Raw genomic sequence first — 18,233 nt, forward strand, 5'->3', positions numbered from 1 at the left:
CATTTAACTGTAGTTTTAGTTGTGTTTGGAAAACATGGAAAAGGTTCATATTGTCTAGTAGCACATGTGCTGTAGTCTAGTTAGACATGCAGCTTGATGCTTTTTATTGATATATAAAACATGCATTGTGATGCTAGACTTTTCCTGCACCAATTAGGGGACACTTGGGCTCAAAGGAGTAAAATTTTAACAAGTTTTTTTTTAATTATTAATCTTAATGCATTAAATTCTCATCCCTAAAACACAAATGAATGTTGGAGCAGAGGTTCACATGTCTCACGTTTACTCTCAAGTTATCTAATTTAAAAAAGATTATTTCGCTGAATTTTATTTCACACATAATGTAATCTATTTGTTAGTTTATGATTTTTTCCCTAATCTTTGGTAGATGATTTTTTTTTAAAGTATAAAATCTTGTCCCATGACTGTTTTGATTGGGTGAACTGATTTTCTCTTGACACTAGAGCTGAGGCAAATTGACTGGCTGTCATCCTGTAACAAATCATGTTGATTGTTGTCGGTATTTCTGTGGGTAATCCCAAAAATATCTGTTATCTCAACAAAAAGAGTGATTCCAGTGTTACTGCTCAACATGCAAAGGTGGTTAAAACAATTCACAAAATGGATTTTTTTTAAATATGTTTTATTCAAGTGTGTCCAATAGATTTTTTAAATACAAAAAAAGGAAGTTTAGAAAAAATCTTAGATATCAGTACCGTGTCTTTTAGTTAAACAAAAATTCCAGTTATAGATATTTATAGGGTGCAATGTTTAGAAATTCAGCCATGCTCAATCATTTACAGACCGTCCACAATTTTTTCTCTTCTATTCTTCATCTCATTGAGCTTCTCGTGGGAATGAGTGCACATCACCTCTGAATTCAGTGGTGAGGGTTTTCTCCTGCTGGCTGAACTCAGACTGAACTGTATTTACATAAAAATGTGCAATTAGACAAGGTGGTACTAAGGTAATTACTGTGCGTGAAAGAACTTTTCATGCACAGAAAACCTAAAGAAAACTTTTCACACCAATTCCATGAATAAGTGACCAAAACAGCTTCCAGAGATGCAAACGTTTATTTGTTTAGTGGTGGAACTGTTGGTGGCACGGTTTCCTTGCAGAGAGAAGGTCACGAGTTTAAATACCGGCATGTTCTCCTAATGCATGTGTGGGATTTCTTTGGTTACTCCGGTTTTCTCCCACATACCAAAAACATGCATGTTTTTAACTCTCTGGGATTTCACCCAATCATCATCAAATACTAAGCTTGTCACAGTTTGCGCCATGGTGCCCTTCGACCAATCAGCATGGGTCTGTGAAGTGGCAAATATCGGTGTTTCTGCAGCTCAGTCCCTTCTCATGTTTATAGTCGGATCTCTAAAACAAACGTGTTTATGAAACTCTCACATTACATAGTTGACTATTTGTTTTTATTAATGATAAATGTGTTGTGTATGTTAAACTCTATGGAGTTGGTGAAATTATAGCATGAAAATCAAAGTTGCCATGTTTGATCATATGCCTTGAACAAGTAAAAAAAGATGTATATTTATTGGTTAAAATGTATTGTTGTTTTAAACATAACCTTCATAATCATTGTAACAGTAAAACTAACAATGTTTATATTGGATACATTTTGCAGTTTCAAACAAAGATGTCTGTGGAAAACAGAGAAGGGCAGATATTGTGCCAACCAACCTTGCCATCTGTGATGATGAAGAGGAGGAAGATGACATTGAGGCAGATCCTCAAATATTTAACATTCTATAATATTTGATCTATAATGTGAAATGGTGTCTACATAACATTATTATACAGTAATGTGATTTTTAGATATGGGACTTGATTTAAAAAAATAATCTGATTAATTAGAGGCTTTGTATTTAATTAATCTAAGTTAATCAATTTTAATCATTCAGGAAAATCTGCCGTCAAAGCAATTTTTAAACTTTAACATTTTTAAAATTATAAACTAAAAATAATGATGCAGATAATCAAACATTAGACATGGATAGTATTACTGTAAACCCAAGCTCTAAAGTTTAATTTTTTTCTCTTTGCAACAATCCTCACAAGAATGCAAAACTGTTAAATGGCAGGATTTGCATTGACCGCATATTTCCCGTATTTGACCGTTTAGACAAAGAAAGAATAGAAAAAAATCACCCCGACGCATGCAGATGCACTGACATTTTAATCATTACGCACATTGCAGAGGTAGCAAAATCAATCAAGAAAAGATTCCCATCACAACATCTGAGCTGGACACTGCTCAGTGCAGCTCGCTGTCAGCGCACACATGAGGCTGATGGCGAGCTGAAGATGAAGGGCTTGGAGCGTGTCGCAGAACCAGAGCGCATGCGGGAAGATTCTTTTCACTGAGGTGAGTGTTTTCCAAAAACTGTCTCTCAGAGAGACTTGTCACATAGAAAATGTTCCCTAAATATGAAACTTTGGCTGAATAGCGCTTTTTCCGATGTGGCGATGCTGTGACACATCCATGAGCCTGTTTGAGGCAAAGTCCAAAATCTCATATCCTGTTCAGCTTAGAAAGCACCTATAGGGACATTTGAATATGCACAAACAGGCCACCTGTCAACCTGGTCTTACGTGAGACCAAGATGAACCTGTTTAGGTTTACGCAGACAAACTTTACATTTAGAATTGGCACACAGATTAAAAAAACTAATGCTGTAAAATAAAATATATTTTAACTAAATATCCATTCATTATTTTACAAACACAGAGAGCCGCATCAAATGGATGAAAGGCTCCAGAGCTGCGGGTTGCTGAGCCCTAGTCTAGTAAGAAACACGGTGTGGGCTTTGAGGTGATTCCTTCACCTTCTCTATCTGCAGATTTAACAAAGGGCTAAATAATCAGAAGATATTCCTCACACATAAAACCAGGCCTGCATACACGTCAGCTTTATTCCTGTCCCACATTTCTCAGAACCCTAATAAGCTAAAACAGTTAACCACTTATTGATTTATTTCTCTGGTACAAAGAGGAAAGTAAGCTCATCATGACCTATAGTGTGGATGCTCACAACAGACCCCTCCATCCTTTGTTTGGGGGCTGGATGCCATATGGGCAGCAACATGTTCAGCTCTGTTACCCTAATAAATTGCTGTTGACAGTGCCCTCTAGAGATTTGTGATAGTGCATTAGTACTGCAGAATTTAACCACGACAGCATTCTCTTCACTACAAACGGTGATAGGCAGCTTTCTGGAAGGATCAGCTGTTCTGCTGCACACAGAAGGTCTAGTTCACACAAAAAGATAATTTGACTGTTTAGGGCTGGGGTTTACGATGAGCATATTATGGCGCTATGGTGCATGATAAGGGGTTGAAATGAGACTATATGCCTCTGAAGCTCAATCTCCTGTAGGACAAATTTCCAGAGCTTCCTCGATTAGGAAATGTCTTCTTGACTCAGTGATGTCCAAATCAATACACATATATGGTCTTGATTTATTGAGTCAGCTTCACAGAAAATGGAAAAACAATGACTGTATTCATCAGAATTTATACTTTTTGGAGAGCAGATGTGGCATGCAGGTGGCCGTCCTCTTGGAGAAATGTATCATCTGGACTTTGGCAGCAGAGTCAAATCACCAGTTCACAAAGACTTGTGGTGACACCAACATTATTCACACTAAAATAGGCCAGAAGTTCAGGACTGGCTTTGTTAGTTCACGCCCATTTATGGTAAATAATATTTTTTTAAAGGATTATTTCTTAAACATAACTAGTGCAAGAAAGGATACATCACGTCATTCCTTTTGAGTTTTTTATTTTTATTTATTTATTTTTTTTGTAATATCAGAGACAGATTCTTGCAAGGACTGGATGTTAAAGATCCATAACTTTCAACACAGCAATTGAATGAGACTGTTATTTTTTGGAGTGAGCTTTGCCACAGATTTCGTGGTGAATGACACGTCTTCAGTTTTCTAGCTGGACCTCATTGGGTGTTACGACCACTTATCACAAGACACCCTCCGCCGAGGTTGGCCTGCCCCTAGTTGATCAGACCTAGGTGTGAGTCACACGGAAGTACCGCGTCATCATTTGATAGCCCAAGTTGCATCCCTGTGTTTCAGCCACAACCAGTGACTAGTCCGTTCAGCTGCAGTGGTAAATTCTTTGATCACCCTCCGTTGGGCAGGGCCTCTGATCCCTACTTCCTTCAAAAGCCTTATTTTGGAACTGACTACAAAACCTCTGCATCCCACCTCCACTGACCACATCTTCACATTCCATCCCCCCACCTCTGCTTCAACGACTTGCGTACCGCAGCCTCTACCGTTCGCATGCCTCTTCAACAGCATCCGCCCATGGAACTTTCATCTCAACCAAGACACACTGGCAGGATACTACATTTGTAGCAAAACACTATTATCTGCGGTACAATACTGTTCAGCTGATGCTCACGAGGGTATGGTACCACAGTATGTTCCAACACTCCTTTTAAGCAGACAGAGGGGGTTGTAAGTCATCAAGAAAAGTTGGAACACCTGTGGGAATCACTAGCTTTCATGGCTTGATCAACCTCCGTTGCTGCAGAACAGCTGTGTTCCCTGAAAAAGGCCAGTTGTATAATTCTGAAACGTACATTATTTTTCAGTTTTGAGCAACCTTACCTTTTTTTAAACCCCTGGCAGTTCACCACTTAACTATGTACCATTTCAAGCTATTCATTGGACTTGAATGATTTCAACTGCAATAAATAACTGGGAATACTGGGGCATTCTAAAACTTTTGACAGATAGTGTGTGTGTGTGTGTGTGTGTGTGTGTGTGTGTGTTTGTGTGTGTGTGTGTGTGTGTGTGTGTGTGTGTGTGTGTGTGTGTGTGTGTGTATATGTATGTATAGGCAAGAAAAGGCAGCTTTATTTATAGAGCACATTTCAAACACAGAGGCAATTCAATGTGCTTCACAATTATCAGGACGTGATATGAAAACACATTAAAACACACATTAAAATTCACACAGATAGATTTCTAGTTTAGAGCTAAAGGAGAAGACGCAGCATAAGAAACAATTCATGTAAAGGCTGATGAATACATTAGGGGTTTTAGTTTAGTTTTAAACACTAGGGTTGGGGCAGATCTGAGGTCATGAGGAAGGTGATTCCACATGTGAGCGGCATAGTAACTAAATGCATCTCCACCATGTTTTGTTCTGACCCGAGGTTCTACCAGCTGATTGGTAATATAGGAACATGAGATGTTCCATCATGAATGTTGTGTCAGGCTATACCGAACCTCTGGGCAATATTTCCAACACCTGAGGAGTTAAGAAGAGAATACTTAAGTATCTACTGAGTATATTTCCCTTGCTGTAACACAGAATTATGACGTTAAAATAAGTTTTAATGGTTATATTTTATGTATAATTTATCCACTTTGTGTGTGTGTGTGTGTGTGTGTGTTTTGGGGTGGGGCAAATAAAACGTAAACCAGTTGCTTATATAGGGACGGATAAAGTCTAATTTGAACTAAAGCACGAGTTTTTATCACGATGAATAACGACAGTTGCAGCCGCACAGCTGGTGACTCCTTTATGTAATTGTACCTATATAAGCTATAGGCTGTGTGATACTGTGCGTTTTTAAAGAGGAATAAAAATCCTACGGAGATAAATCCGCATAATGGGCACAATTAGAAGAGTCTGAACACAGATATAGATTAAGGGAAATTGTGTGAAATTTAAGAGCGAGTGATCTGGAATGACTGCGCGTCTGTCTGGAGGGCGAGGGGAGAGGAGGGAGGGAGGAAGAGAGAGAGAGAGAGAGAGAGAGAGAGAGAGAGAGAGAGAGAGAGAGAGAGAGAGAGAGAGAGAGAGAGAGACGTTTTCATTCAAAGCTGTTTTTTCCAGAGCTTGTCGCTCCGCGGCTCAGTGCGGTTCTCTATTGTTTCAACTGGAGAGAAACACTGCGTAAACGCGTATTTCTCCTCCCCTCTTCCTAAACTGATGCTCGATTTTCGCCGCTCTGAATGCTGCATTCATAGTCAACTTCTCCGATTTCTCCACTTAGACTTGAGCCGCATCATGAACACTTCAGGGGCACCTTTCAATCGCACACCTCTGGAATGGTGGGGATTACGCAGCCGAGACCCGGAGAGCATGTGAACGCAGATGGAGTTTGGGATTTACCGCAAATTAAGGGAAAGATGACCGTCTTCTCGTTGTGCTTGCTCCTGTGCGCAGATCTCCTGGATTTAGCTGTGGGTAAGTCTGACCCTGCCATGCATTTCTCTCACCGGGGGAGCCTCGCACCACCCCTCCCAGGCTATGATTTTAAAAGTCTAAATCATCAACCAGCTTGAGGGATTTGTGTGTGTGTGTGTGTGTGGGGGGGGGGGGGGGGGGGTATAGAGCCACCAGCTGACCATCAACTGGACTATCGGATGGAGTCGATCGGTGACACCTCGAGTCAACTTTCCTCCGTCCTCGCAAACCAAAGTGGTGGCACCCCGGTGAATACCGAGTAACGGCGGGACTGGGCTCAGTCCCACGCTATGAAGCGTGTCGATGAGAGTAAAAAATAAATAAATTAAAAAAAGGCAGACAGTGTCATGCATAAGGTCTTCAGACATCTGCGCTATCATCTAATTCTGAAGCGCGCTCAAGAGGTTTTGCGTATTTTGCGCATCAGATTGTGCCCGGTGCTGCAAGAGTTGTTGCCTGTAAAAACAAAAAAAGCGCTGCAGATTATTTTATTTATTTATTAGTGCGCGTGCACCAGTGTGAGTGCGCGGCACGGAGGTGTCCTCTGTGTCGCGTGTCCTCCGCTAACATGTTTGGTTAAAAGCCTTAGAGCCCATCGATGGCTGTATCTGTCGTGATGGGTGGTAATTTTTTAACCCACATGAAGAATTACACACGGAGAAGGTAAGAGACAATAATAAAATACTTTCACTATAGAAAAAGTGCTGATGTCTATAGTTTTGTTACAGTTTGACAGAACCGTATTTCCTTTTTTGGTTCTGGTTTTATTAGCTTGAATAACCTGCAGGAATTGCATTAAAGGGAATCAGGTCTCCTGCTCTGAAGCTCACCTGTGTGTCAGCAGCCCTGTGATGTTTGAAGGACTTCAGAGGACAGTTCACAAACGCCAGAGTAGCCTGCTGCCACACAAACGGACCTGTTAATCTGTTACGCTGCAGCCAATGATTTAGTTATTTTGAAGTTTTCCTGACCTTTCCTGACCCACATAGGAAATCATTATGTCAGTTAGGCTTGACATGATGTTGAACGATAAAATGTCTCCAGCACTTTCCTGCTCACACAATAATGAAGTGCTCACAGGTGCTGTGCTCTCTCTCTCTCTGTGTGTGTACTGGAGGATTAGTGATGCAATCACACTGATTTCAAATGACTTAACTTTGATTAGTGTAAAACGTCACTTTTAACACCTGCAAAACTCACAAATGCTGCAAGGATGGGTTCAAATAATCTGGACATGCCTATGTGTTTTATGGTAAATTCAGGTGTGTGTGTGTGTGTGTGTGTGTGTGTGTGTGTGTGTGTGTGTGTGTGTGTGTGTGGTGTTTCCTTTCAGGAGGGGTTTTTGGGAAGCGCAATGATGCCACTCTCATCCATCTGGAAAAATCATGCATTTTTTAATTTCCCATCAACTCATGTTAGTGAAACTTTGAGAAATGGAGGAGTTTTCATTTTAGAATGAAACCGGTTTCTGCCACAGCTAGAGTGAAAGTTGCACCCGGAGGCTACAGCTGTAGCTGGGTGAACTCAGAAGCTTATCTCAGGCTTTTTGTTGACTGTGACTCATGTTGCCGTTGTACTGTTCTAACTACAGGGTACATTTAGGCTGCAGTAGTTTTATTCTTGCCTTGTTTACTCCCGCTGAAGTTATTTTTGTATATACATTTTTCAGTGCAAACATTTGCAACACATATCTAGGTTGGGACGTATTTTTGTGACTACCGAAGTTCTTGTTGTCTTTACTTTCAATACTTATTTTTATATATGTCCCAATACTTACTAACACCGTCTTTGAGTCAAACCCCCTGAAGCCCCATGTAGGGCCTGTTAATCAATGGGCCCATTTATCAATGTGGGCAAAAATCTTTCTAGGCAAACCCCCATGGGGCCACAGTGGAAACCGCAGACAGACTCTGTTAGGACCCATATGGCTTGCCCATATATATTCCATATAGGGCCTACCTATGTGTGCTGACTGGGATTTAACCACTTGTCAGTGTTTGCAGTGTTTCAATAGGTAAGCAGTTTCAGTTAGTTCAGTTGTATAATCTTGAACTGAGTGAATATTTCTCACTTTTTTCTTTTCTTTACCACATTTTGGCAGATGTCTCCAACAATTATCTTTCAGAATGTCTGTTTTTATGTTGTCTGTTCAAGACAAAGTTTACTGAGAAACCATTTTAGTTATTTTTGAAATATAATCGGTAACTCTGAGGTTTACACACAGACTATGAAAATATGAAAAATGTCTTATCTGTATTTTCTGTGTTAGTCGATAGGCTGTGTTGGCTGACAAGGCTCTGCAATATCGCGTGGACATCGGGGGCAGTTCCACTGGACTGGCAGACTGTGGTGGTGGTCTCTGGTGAGAGTTGGACTCTGCCAAGGCTGCCCTTTGTCACAGATTCTGTTCATAACTTTTATGGACAGAATTTCTAGGCACAGCCAAGGTGAGGACATCCATTTTGGCGGCCTGAAGAGCAGGTCTCTGTTTTTTGCAGATGATGTGGTCCTGTTGGCTTCATCAGAACGTGATCTTCAGCTTTTGCTGGAACGGTTCGCAGCTGAGTGTGAAGCAGCTAGGATGAGAATCAGCTCCTCTAAATCTGAGAACATGGTCTTGATTCGGAAATGGGTAGAATGCCTTCTCTGAGTCAGGGATGAGGTCCTGCCCCGAGTGGAGGAGTTTAAGTATCTTTGGGTCTTGTTCACAAGTGAGGGAAAACTGGAGCACGAGATCGATAGGTGGATTGCTGCTTCATCTGCAGTGATACAGGCGTTCTACCGGTCTGTCGTGGTGAAGAGAGAGCTGAGCCAGAGGCCGAAGCTGAGCTTTGGGTAGATACAAGAGGCCGAAATGAGTTTTCTCCACAGAGGGGCTGGGCTCTCCCTTAGAGATTGGGTGAGAAGATCGGTCATCCGGGAGGGGCTCAGAGTAGATTTGCTGCTCCTCCACATCAAGAGGAGCCAGTTGAGGTGACTTGGGTTAGGATGCCTCCTGGGCGCCTCACTGGTGAGGTTTTCTGGGCACGTCCAATCGGGAGAAGGCCTAAAGGTAGACCCAGGACAGGCTGGAGGGACTATGTCTCTCACCTGGCCAGGGAACACCTTGGGATTCTCCCGGAAGAGCCGGCCCAAGTGGCTGGGGAAAGGGAAGTCTCAGCCTCTTGACTTAGGCTGCTGCCCCCATGACCCAACGTCGTATAAGTGAAAGAAAATGGATGGATAGCTGATGATTGAAAATAGACGGGGAAACGGTCATATTAGAAAAAGCCACACAGATCTACATAAAACTGTACAATAGCATTCATGAAATCACCCATCTTGGTTTGTGACTGGGAAGGCTGTTGTTGATTTAGCATCCAGGAGAGAGTAGAGCACATTTTGGCTAGTATAGTAACCATTAGCATTAGCAGCTTCACAATATAGCAGAACTCCTTCAGGCTGGTGTTATTTGTGGAGATCAAACATCAGTGTTGCAAAGCAGAATCAGTGGTAAAGTCAAGTTCCTGTTAGAGCAAATGCAGGCAGCAGAAGAGTAGCAATGCTGTTAGCCAATCAGAGGTGATATGTTCAAATATCATGAATACCAATGAGTAATACTCCAAATCCGGCCTTTTTCTTCTCCCCACTCCTACGGCTAACTTCTACCTTCGGAAACAGGAGCACCAGAGCTTTTTTCATCACTGAGAATGACTCGCAATGCATTCATTTATACTGGAGACCACAGCAAATGTATTAGAGCTTTAACCAAATGTGTTTACTCTTTATTTAACTTGGCACAGTCGTGTCTGCAGCTCATCGCTGCCCACGGGGGTGGGTCAAATGGGGAGATGTAATTTCACCAGCGTGTGATGACAAATGGGACTTTAACTTCATCTTTAAACCCACAAGTGTGCTGCATTCTTGTTGTGCATGTGCACAATGTGGTTCTCCAAAGTCTAGTGTTATTCTGAATTCATCATACACACTTTGTGTGTGCTATTTAGATGACTTTGCTTTCAGTTTTTACACTATTTTTACACCAACAGTCTCAAATAGACTTGCTTATGATTATTTACATATACAGATGGTCTTTGTTGGTTCATACACCTCTTCTTAGTTCACATAGAAGAAGAGATCATGAGTTTATCTAGCACGAAATGTTAAAACAGAGAAAGTAGTCTGTCATCTATAGTAGTTTACTATACAACACACAGGTGTTTTGCTGTACACCAGTCGGGGAATGAGGCAGCTTGTCTTAGTCTGTCAGAGGAAAAGAAAACCATGCTGAAGTCTGTAGTTGCCTGGCAACTTAACAGTGAGACCAAGATTTTTGGGAAAATAGTTTACTGCTTTGGCAAAAGAACACAAGAGCTATGCTAAGTAAAGCATTTGCAAGATGCAACATCGCACAGAAGAAAGCTATGAAACACCACTTTTAACCTTTGGGATGTTATTTCTGTGATGTCACACAAAATATGTTGGCTTTAGTTGTTAAAGAAGTTAGGATTCAAAATTTTTTTGGGCTTTCTTCCGGCTCTTGGAGAGTACAGACGCTTTTTTACTCCTCAGCTCCATATCTTATCCCAAGGCTTTGGGTGTACGGCGCTTCTGCGTTTTTTCTGGAAACTGGAAATTATTAAAAATGGACCTGGTCAGTTGGTCTCTCAACGCGATTGACAAGATTTTTTCAATGATGAGAATGGGAGAAGGGGCTCCCAGTTGCCCCACTGGGACAGAGCCAGCTGGGTATATCATGGACTCCTGGAAACAGTGGAACCTGATCTGCCTCTCTCAACTGTCTGTAGAGGATTCTGAAGACATCTGGATATTCGTGATGTTGGTGTCGGGATTCCTGCTGTTTGGCCTGAGCGGTTACCTCGCTTACCGGAAAATTAACGAGCCTTCAAGGAATATTGGCTCAATCCCGGAGTTCAGGGATGGATTACACCATGCTGTGAACGCACAAACTCATAATTGTCGAGATGAGTCGTAAGCTTGGAACTTTGGCTGAGATTCAGGCTCTGGCACAGAAGGTTCATTCGATCAAGGAGCGAGTTGACGGGACAGCACGGTTGGGAATAGATTAATTCACGCCATTATTGGATCTAGAGGGGTTGGAGACCAACAGAACTTAAAGACAGAGAGGAAATTATCTCTGTCTGGCCCCAAAATCTGGTGCCCTTGAGCCTGTGAGGCTGAAGTGATTACTCCCCCTCGGAAGAAAAGTTGAATACTGCCGTTGCCATGGCAAATCTGTCTCCCTATCGCAGCCTGGGCGAGACTGTGACCGGTGAAGGCTGTGGAACCGTTTCCAGGAGTCACTATGCTTTCTAACCCAATTACCTCCCTCCCCTGTCCAAACGGAGGTGAAGAGCGCTGCTTATTGTGGCTGCATGCACTGATGTGCGGAGAGTCCCCAACCCTACCTCCCCACCTAGTGGACACTTATGTTGTGTAATGTCTGAAGTCTGTTGCGTTTCTGTCTGAGGTGTTTTTTGCATAGCAAAGCTGCCCTCTCTGTGGAGGGTAACTCTGAAGTGCCTTTTTTCCCTCCACCTGAACCAATCCTCAAATAAACCCTCTGATCTCTATTAAGGTAGCGCAACTCGGGTTACGAATGACCACAGTCACCAATTCTTGTCATGTGTCTCTGCCTATGTATGTATGTCTGATCTCAGAATTGTGTGTACCGAAACTCTAATTTCCCTCTGGGATTAATAAAGCATCTTTGAATTGAACTGAATTTACCATCACAGTTAGCTCATTATACCCCAGGGTTCAAGTCTAGAGTCCCATTCCTTGTGCGCTAAAAGAGGAAATGCAACAAAACTGTTTCTTCATTTGAACAAATATATAAATAAAAAAAACATTGTGGAATACAGACAGGCCGTGAAGGCTCAGAAAAAAAGGTTTTGTGACTCAAAATACTCATGCAAACGTCAGCTGAAAAAAATCAAAAGAACAAATTGTTTTTGGATTGTTATTGATGCCAGTCCATCGGTGCATGCCCAGATGTTTCTTCTATTGTATTATTAACAGTGTTTGATTGTTGCACTTAAGAGCTGATGTCAGTTTTATTGGTGAACTGTCCTACAAACTTGAAAGAGTTGCAAGTTAAACTCAAGGACAAGTAAACAAAGAATCTTGAGACAACTGAAAAAAACTAAAGTTGGGTTCTAATCAAATGTGAGCGAAGCAAACAGTCATTAGTTGTAGTTCGGTGAGGGACGTTTGCCCTGTGTTGTTTGTCACTGAAACGGCTCAAAGTACTTTCTTATTTTCTGTTTTTTAACGCCCGAGGCATTATCCCCACACACAACAGAACATTAGCTGCTGTTTTCACTGACAGTTGATGTCCTGTAACCAACCAGATGTGATAATACCCCAGGATCATAAACCATTTGGTCTGAAGGCTCATGGGAGCCCAGTGCAAAGATGAAACCAGCGCTACAGTCTGTGGGCACAGAAAAGCGCTGCGACGCTAGGGGTGCGTGAACACTCAAATATTTATTCAAGCACTCATTTTAATTATATCATGCAAAAATAGATACATCTGAAGCTAAACTGGTGGCGAGGAAAAGCTGGTTTTGTAGATGAAAGAGTTCAATCGTTTTGCTGACATTAGCCAAATAATTTAAAAGGAGCCTGCATTTCTATCACTGGTTATTTACTGGTTTAGATGGCAGAGGAAACATCATTATGGAACATTTACTGATCTTACATAAACTTGTTCTGGTTACTTTGATTTAGAGACTCTACCATCAATTTTGCATTAATTTTCTGCTATAATTATTTTTTTTAAATAACTTTTATTGGGGATTATTTTACTTAGCTGACATTTATGCTGCACTTTAAAGCATAGAGCCACATATCATGGTAAATCTATTTTTGGGTTTTTTTTTTATTGAAAAAGGACAGGAAAAAATGTGACTTAAAATGTTTTTCCAATGTATCTTATTCTAAGAGTGTAAGACCTCTGCCTCTTTACCAGGATTGATGCGTCCCCACTATCGACATAAAAAAATTGCTGCATGGAATGCCATATAAGTCTTTAGTTCTCTAAAAGAGAATCCAAGTATTGCATGAGGCAAAATATATTTATTGTTGAAAAATATGATTTTCATGATTAAAGTAGCCAACGGATCATTGAATTAAAAAAATGTGTTTTCGGGAAATATGTCCTTATGTCAAACATTGGAGCGTTAACCATAAGCAACACCCTGGACATAAAAAAAACCTTTTTTGAATTTATATATAAATTCAATTACGTTTTTTATAGTGTGTGTATGTGTGTGTGTCATTTATGGGTTATGAGTAATTGAGTTTGTGGGTTTCTTTAGCTTTTAATTTTGGATTGTAGATTTACAACCATGGACTAGAAGTCATCAATGGAAACTCTATTCTTAACAATTTATTGATTAAAGGAATCTGGATCTGGACATCCCTCTTGTTCAAATGGTGAACTTTTTTTTTTAATATGCATTTTATTTGGGAGTCCAGCCTTTCGGTAATGTTAAAGGAATTTTTCATTTGTTCTCCTACACAAAGCTTCTCGGTTGACACAAGGTGGTGTTACTGTCAAATTTGCAGTTCCGTTTAGGGAAATTGCTTTGCAGAGCCTTAGAGATTTCTTTAAGAGATCAAACCCAGAGATTACAGTGTTCATAAAGTGAAATGAAATTAAATCAAATAGCAGCTTTTGAAGCTCTTTCTCTGAAAAGAGGAGTTGGCTTAGTATTTCAACTAATATCCGCCTTTCGTATGGATCTGCAACTAATAGAAATCAGCACATTTTAAATGCTTAAAAACTATTTATTTTGCATATACAACCATACAAACAACACATTTTATTTTCAGAAAAGTGATGTTCTCTGCAATTATTTTAGAACAAATGCTTTTCTTCAAATGAATAAATTACATGTGACAAATTTCCTGTAAACTTCATTTCTTTCCCGACATTAGGACACATGCTGTATACATATTTTATTTTTGGGAAAATTAAAACAGATAAAAAGTCATGTCAGAAAAGCTGCAGTTTATTTAAAGAGCTGTGCATCAAAGTAGAAGGTGTTCTTGTTTATGTAGATTAGGAAGGCTGGTGATTCAGGAGGATCTGAGCATTAACGGAATAAGTGGACGGATAAGCAACTCTTGTTAACGATAAACTCATAGAGCAAAAGGTCTCGAACAATCATTGTGTTTTTGTTAAACATGTGGTTTCAGCTTTATTATATCTAAGTAAAAGAGCAGAAACCAAGTCCTATAGGAAACAAACAGCTACAAGTAGTAAAACCACAGAGCAGCAAATAAACAACATGCGGCATGTAACAGACTAACTATCTGGGACAAGGTATATATTTTTTATATAATCTTTCAGTGAAAGTTAATTTTAAACCCATCTGTAGAAGAGTCTGATAAAACGTTGTGGCTCTGTAGGTTGGCTTGCAGATGGTGTCTCATATCAGTGTTGACAGATTAAACAGACACTGGATCTGGGTTGGATTTTTAGTGCAGCGGGGCTGTCTGCTTCTGAAGGCTGGGCTCGGAAGTTGACAGAAACTGGCTGGGATATGGATTGCAGTTATGCCACAGTATCAATAATCACAGTCAGCTCTCAGTACAGCCTTAAGCCGTTACATGCAATAATTCTCCACTAATTTAAAAGCCACATTTGTTTAGATGTTCTGGTTTTTGTCATAATTTCTACACATAATCCTATACATACATTTGTTGTTTATTTTTTGAGTTTGAGACCCTTTCTGCACAAGAAAACTAAAATTAGATTCCTGCCCTTGTACAATACAGCCCAAGTATGGATTTCTTCCTACTGTCTTGCACATGTACATGCTTTTACTTTATTTAGATTATGTGCATCTTTGGTTTACAGTAAAGGCTTTTTAAGACCAACTAAAATAAATAAAATGAGTTGAAAACGTTAGTAGGCATCCACTTTATATCTACTCTCTCATATAAATCCCACAGATGTATCTGAGCTTAATGTTTAGTTGATTATTGCTCACAAAATTAGGCCATTGCAGTTGTGATAAAAAAAAAAGTTACAAAAGAAAATCATAGGGAGCCTAAGTCTCCTCCCTTTCCAGTCGGCTCATGGGTCCCCGGAAGAATGAAAAACGGGGCTAAAAGAGCTATTTTCTAATCCGCTATGCCTTAGACCCTGGATCGCACATACGTACTGCAGTTTAAATGAAAAGCAATGATGGGGGTTTCGACCACGCCTGTCACGTGCTTTGAGATTTATCAGCTTGTAAAAGTTTGTAATTAGCATGCTACAAATTAGATATCGGCATGTCGCATGTGTGAGTGACGTCACCACAGAATCTTTTCTCCTCTAGCATAACTGCTACTTACCAAATGGCCAGATTTGTGGTGTTTTTTTCCTCCTGAAGGAAGGATTTTAAGTTTGATAAACTTACAGCCATTTTCCCTCTTGTTTTTCTCTGTGTCTGGTTTGATGACGTCACTTTCACGATGCACATTTGTCCTGGACTTATTTTCACACAATACCTAAAATAATGTTTCCACCTGTTCGAAAAAAATCAAGTTCTTGGTATCAAAATGCGTATTTATAATTCACGGCCATCATATGTGAAATCCATGGCACATAACAAGCTAAATTAGAAACTAGCGTTTTTAGTCTCGTTGACTTGCATTAATTTTTTTCGTTTTTCCGGGGACCCGTGGTCCGGAAGTAGATGGGCGTGACTTAGGCTCCCTATACTAACTGCAATTAAGAAACTGTTTTTTGCTAATCACCATTTGTCTCCTCAGCAATCATCATCAATTACAGTATGAAGACTGTTCTGTTGACCTTTTGATACCTTAAGTCCTTTCACCTTGAAATCCCATTTAATGTAATAAATATTCCAGACTAAAACTTGAAACAAGGCGGTGACCCAGAAACAACAGCCTTTGTCGAAGTGCTTCACCCAGCATTGTGCTCATAGACTGTGGTGCTAAAAACGAAACATCTTTCAATTAAAAATCAGAATGACCTGAAATTGCCTTTGAGGTTTCCTTCTGCCCCAGTAGAAGAATATTTTTGAAGTATATTTTCTCTTTAATATACAAAAAATCATCTAGGCTGTCATGTACTGATGTGCAGACTTAAAAAGCACACAGAGAGTTTTGTAATCTGGAATTAATCAAAGCACTAAAAGGCTTTTTGGACTTAGGGTGTTCAAAGGAACATGGGACTGAAGAGAGGTGATTCCCAACCAGCATTCTCCAAGTCCTCTATGGTTTTCTCTGACAGTTCACAAGTGTAACTTTATGAATTTAAATTGATTTACAGCCTGAATGAGTGTGTATAGATCCCTTGGCGCGTAACACACCCATGGCCCCGCCCTCCAGGTTCTGGCTGGTGGGCAAGAAGACGGCACATCTCCATTTACCACTGTTGTTATTATCTGTTAGTAGTCAATAAACTGACCTAAATAACAGCCATATAAAATCAAAGACATGCAGCAATTTAGGCTGCACAGATAGACAAAACAGTAACATGACATTTTACAGGTTTCCAGCTAATAAAAAAACGCTAAAGGCAATGGTTAACAGCCATGAAGAGAGTTCGTTAGAGCCAAAGTCTCATGAAGGGTCATAGCCACTCTAATCATTTCTATCCCTTTGTAACCGGATTAATTTCTTTTTATGTATTTACACAAAATGTGTTTAGCCTTCAATGGCATTGGTTTTATTTTTACTGAGCTTGTCAGGTATGACAGATATATATATATATATATATATATATATATATATATATATATAATTTATTTATTATTAAACTTTTTGTCTCTCCTGAGTTCTTCCCATCCTCTAATGTCATTGACTCTGTGTTTCTGTTTACTGAGCATCAAAATAAACAAAGCATCTGTTGATCTCCAAAGACGAATTGTGTCATGGCTATCCTTCAACATTTACCCACACAATGCAGAAGAGATCCAGTTACACCTTTGTTGCTTCAGCTGTGTAAAGTTCAGGCATGTTAATCAAATAATTGTATATATTCCAGTACTAGCAGCCAGTTCTGAGGATTGTCGTCCCCACAGTTCATCAGTTATTTCTGAACTGACCGCGTCGTGCTAAACGTCAGCTTTGAGATAAAACTTTTTGATCATATGCACAAAGATGTTGTGGATGATCTAAAAGAGTAATATCTACATATCTAGGTTTTACTTAGTTTACAGGTCTGGATAGGGGCTACAGAGGGTCTTTTGCCCTCCAGGATTTGCACCATTATACGGATGTAAACAATAACATTCAAAGGGTCCGTACAGTCATTTGTCTTGTGTGTCCCTGTGATGGACAGGCAGGTCTGTCTAGGCTGTGTCTAGTCCTCGACCAGCCTCCCTGTTGTGGCCCTGAACAGACCAAAGCGGGTGCAGAAAAAGTATGTGTGTAGGTGTGTGTGTGTTTGTGAGAGAGAGAGATAAAATATTGTTTCACACATGTAACTGATTTTTTTCTTCGTTTTTTGTGTATGTGAAAGTCAAAGATTATGAAAATACTGTTGCTATTCCTCTTTGTGCTGCAACAGTTAAAATCGAAACCGCGCCATCTTGGCAGGCAGAAGCCCACAGCTAGGCTATTTTTTATGGGCCATTCCCATTTGTACCGGGTCGGCCCGGGCCGGGTAGCCCCAGTCGGCCCCAGCCTGGCCCGGTTGATTCCACACATCCTTGCCTTAAGCCCATGTGGGCTGATTCTACCCACCAATCAGAGGCTTGCTCTAATGGAAGGTGTGAATTTGCTGTCAGCAGTGGGTGTGTTGGCCCTGGTCGGCCTGAAGCAGACCCCCTCGAGAAGAGGGCTGAGAATGAGCCTTGGTTGGCCCGGAAAAATACCAGGACACCCAGATATGTAAACAACCTACGCTACCCGGCCCGGGCCGAACCGGTACAGATGGGAATGGCCCATTATTGTCATAAAACCCAAACAAGAAATATGGTAGATTCCTGTTCTGCCCCAGGATGCCAGAACAGACGCGGACGAGAT

The 18,233-nt window shown here is 40.5% G+C and overlaps 1 protein-coding gene across 2 annotated transcripts in view; it reads left to right on the forward strand.

Annotated features, from left to right (window-relative positions):
• Nucleotides 1-5,828: 5,828 nt before the first annotated feature.
• Nucleotides 5,829-18,233, forward strand: part of igsf21a (immunoglobin superfamily, member 21a) — a 352,933-nt gene continuing 340,528 nt past the window's right edge. Inside the window, exon 1 of one of the 2 annotated variants that reach the window (XM_015958407.3) lies at nt 5,829-6,239. In XM_015958407.3, coding sequence (XP_015813893.3) covers nt 6,101-6,239 — 139 coding nt within the window. In that variant the 5' untranslated portion in view covers nt 5,829-6,100. The remainder of the gene's footprint in view (nt 6,240-18,233) is intronic. The other variant, XM_070549546.1, reaches the window with a different exon arrangement.

This window comes from Nothobranchius furzeri, chromosome 3, assembly GCF_043380555.1.
Source record: "Nothobranchius furzeri strain GRZ-AD chromosome 3, NfurGRZ-RIMD1, whole genome shotgun sequence".
Classification (NCBI taxonomy): domain Eukaryota; kingdom Metazoa; phylum Chordata; class Actinopteri; order Cyprinodontiformes; family Nothobranchiidae; genus Nothobranchius; species Nothobranchius furzeri.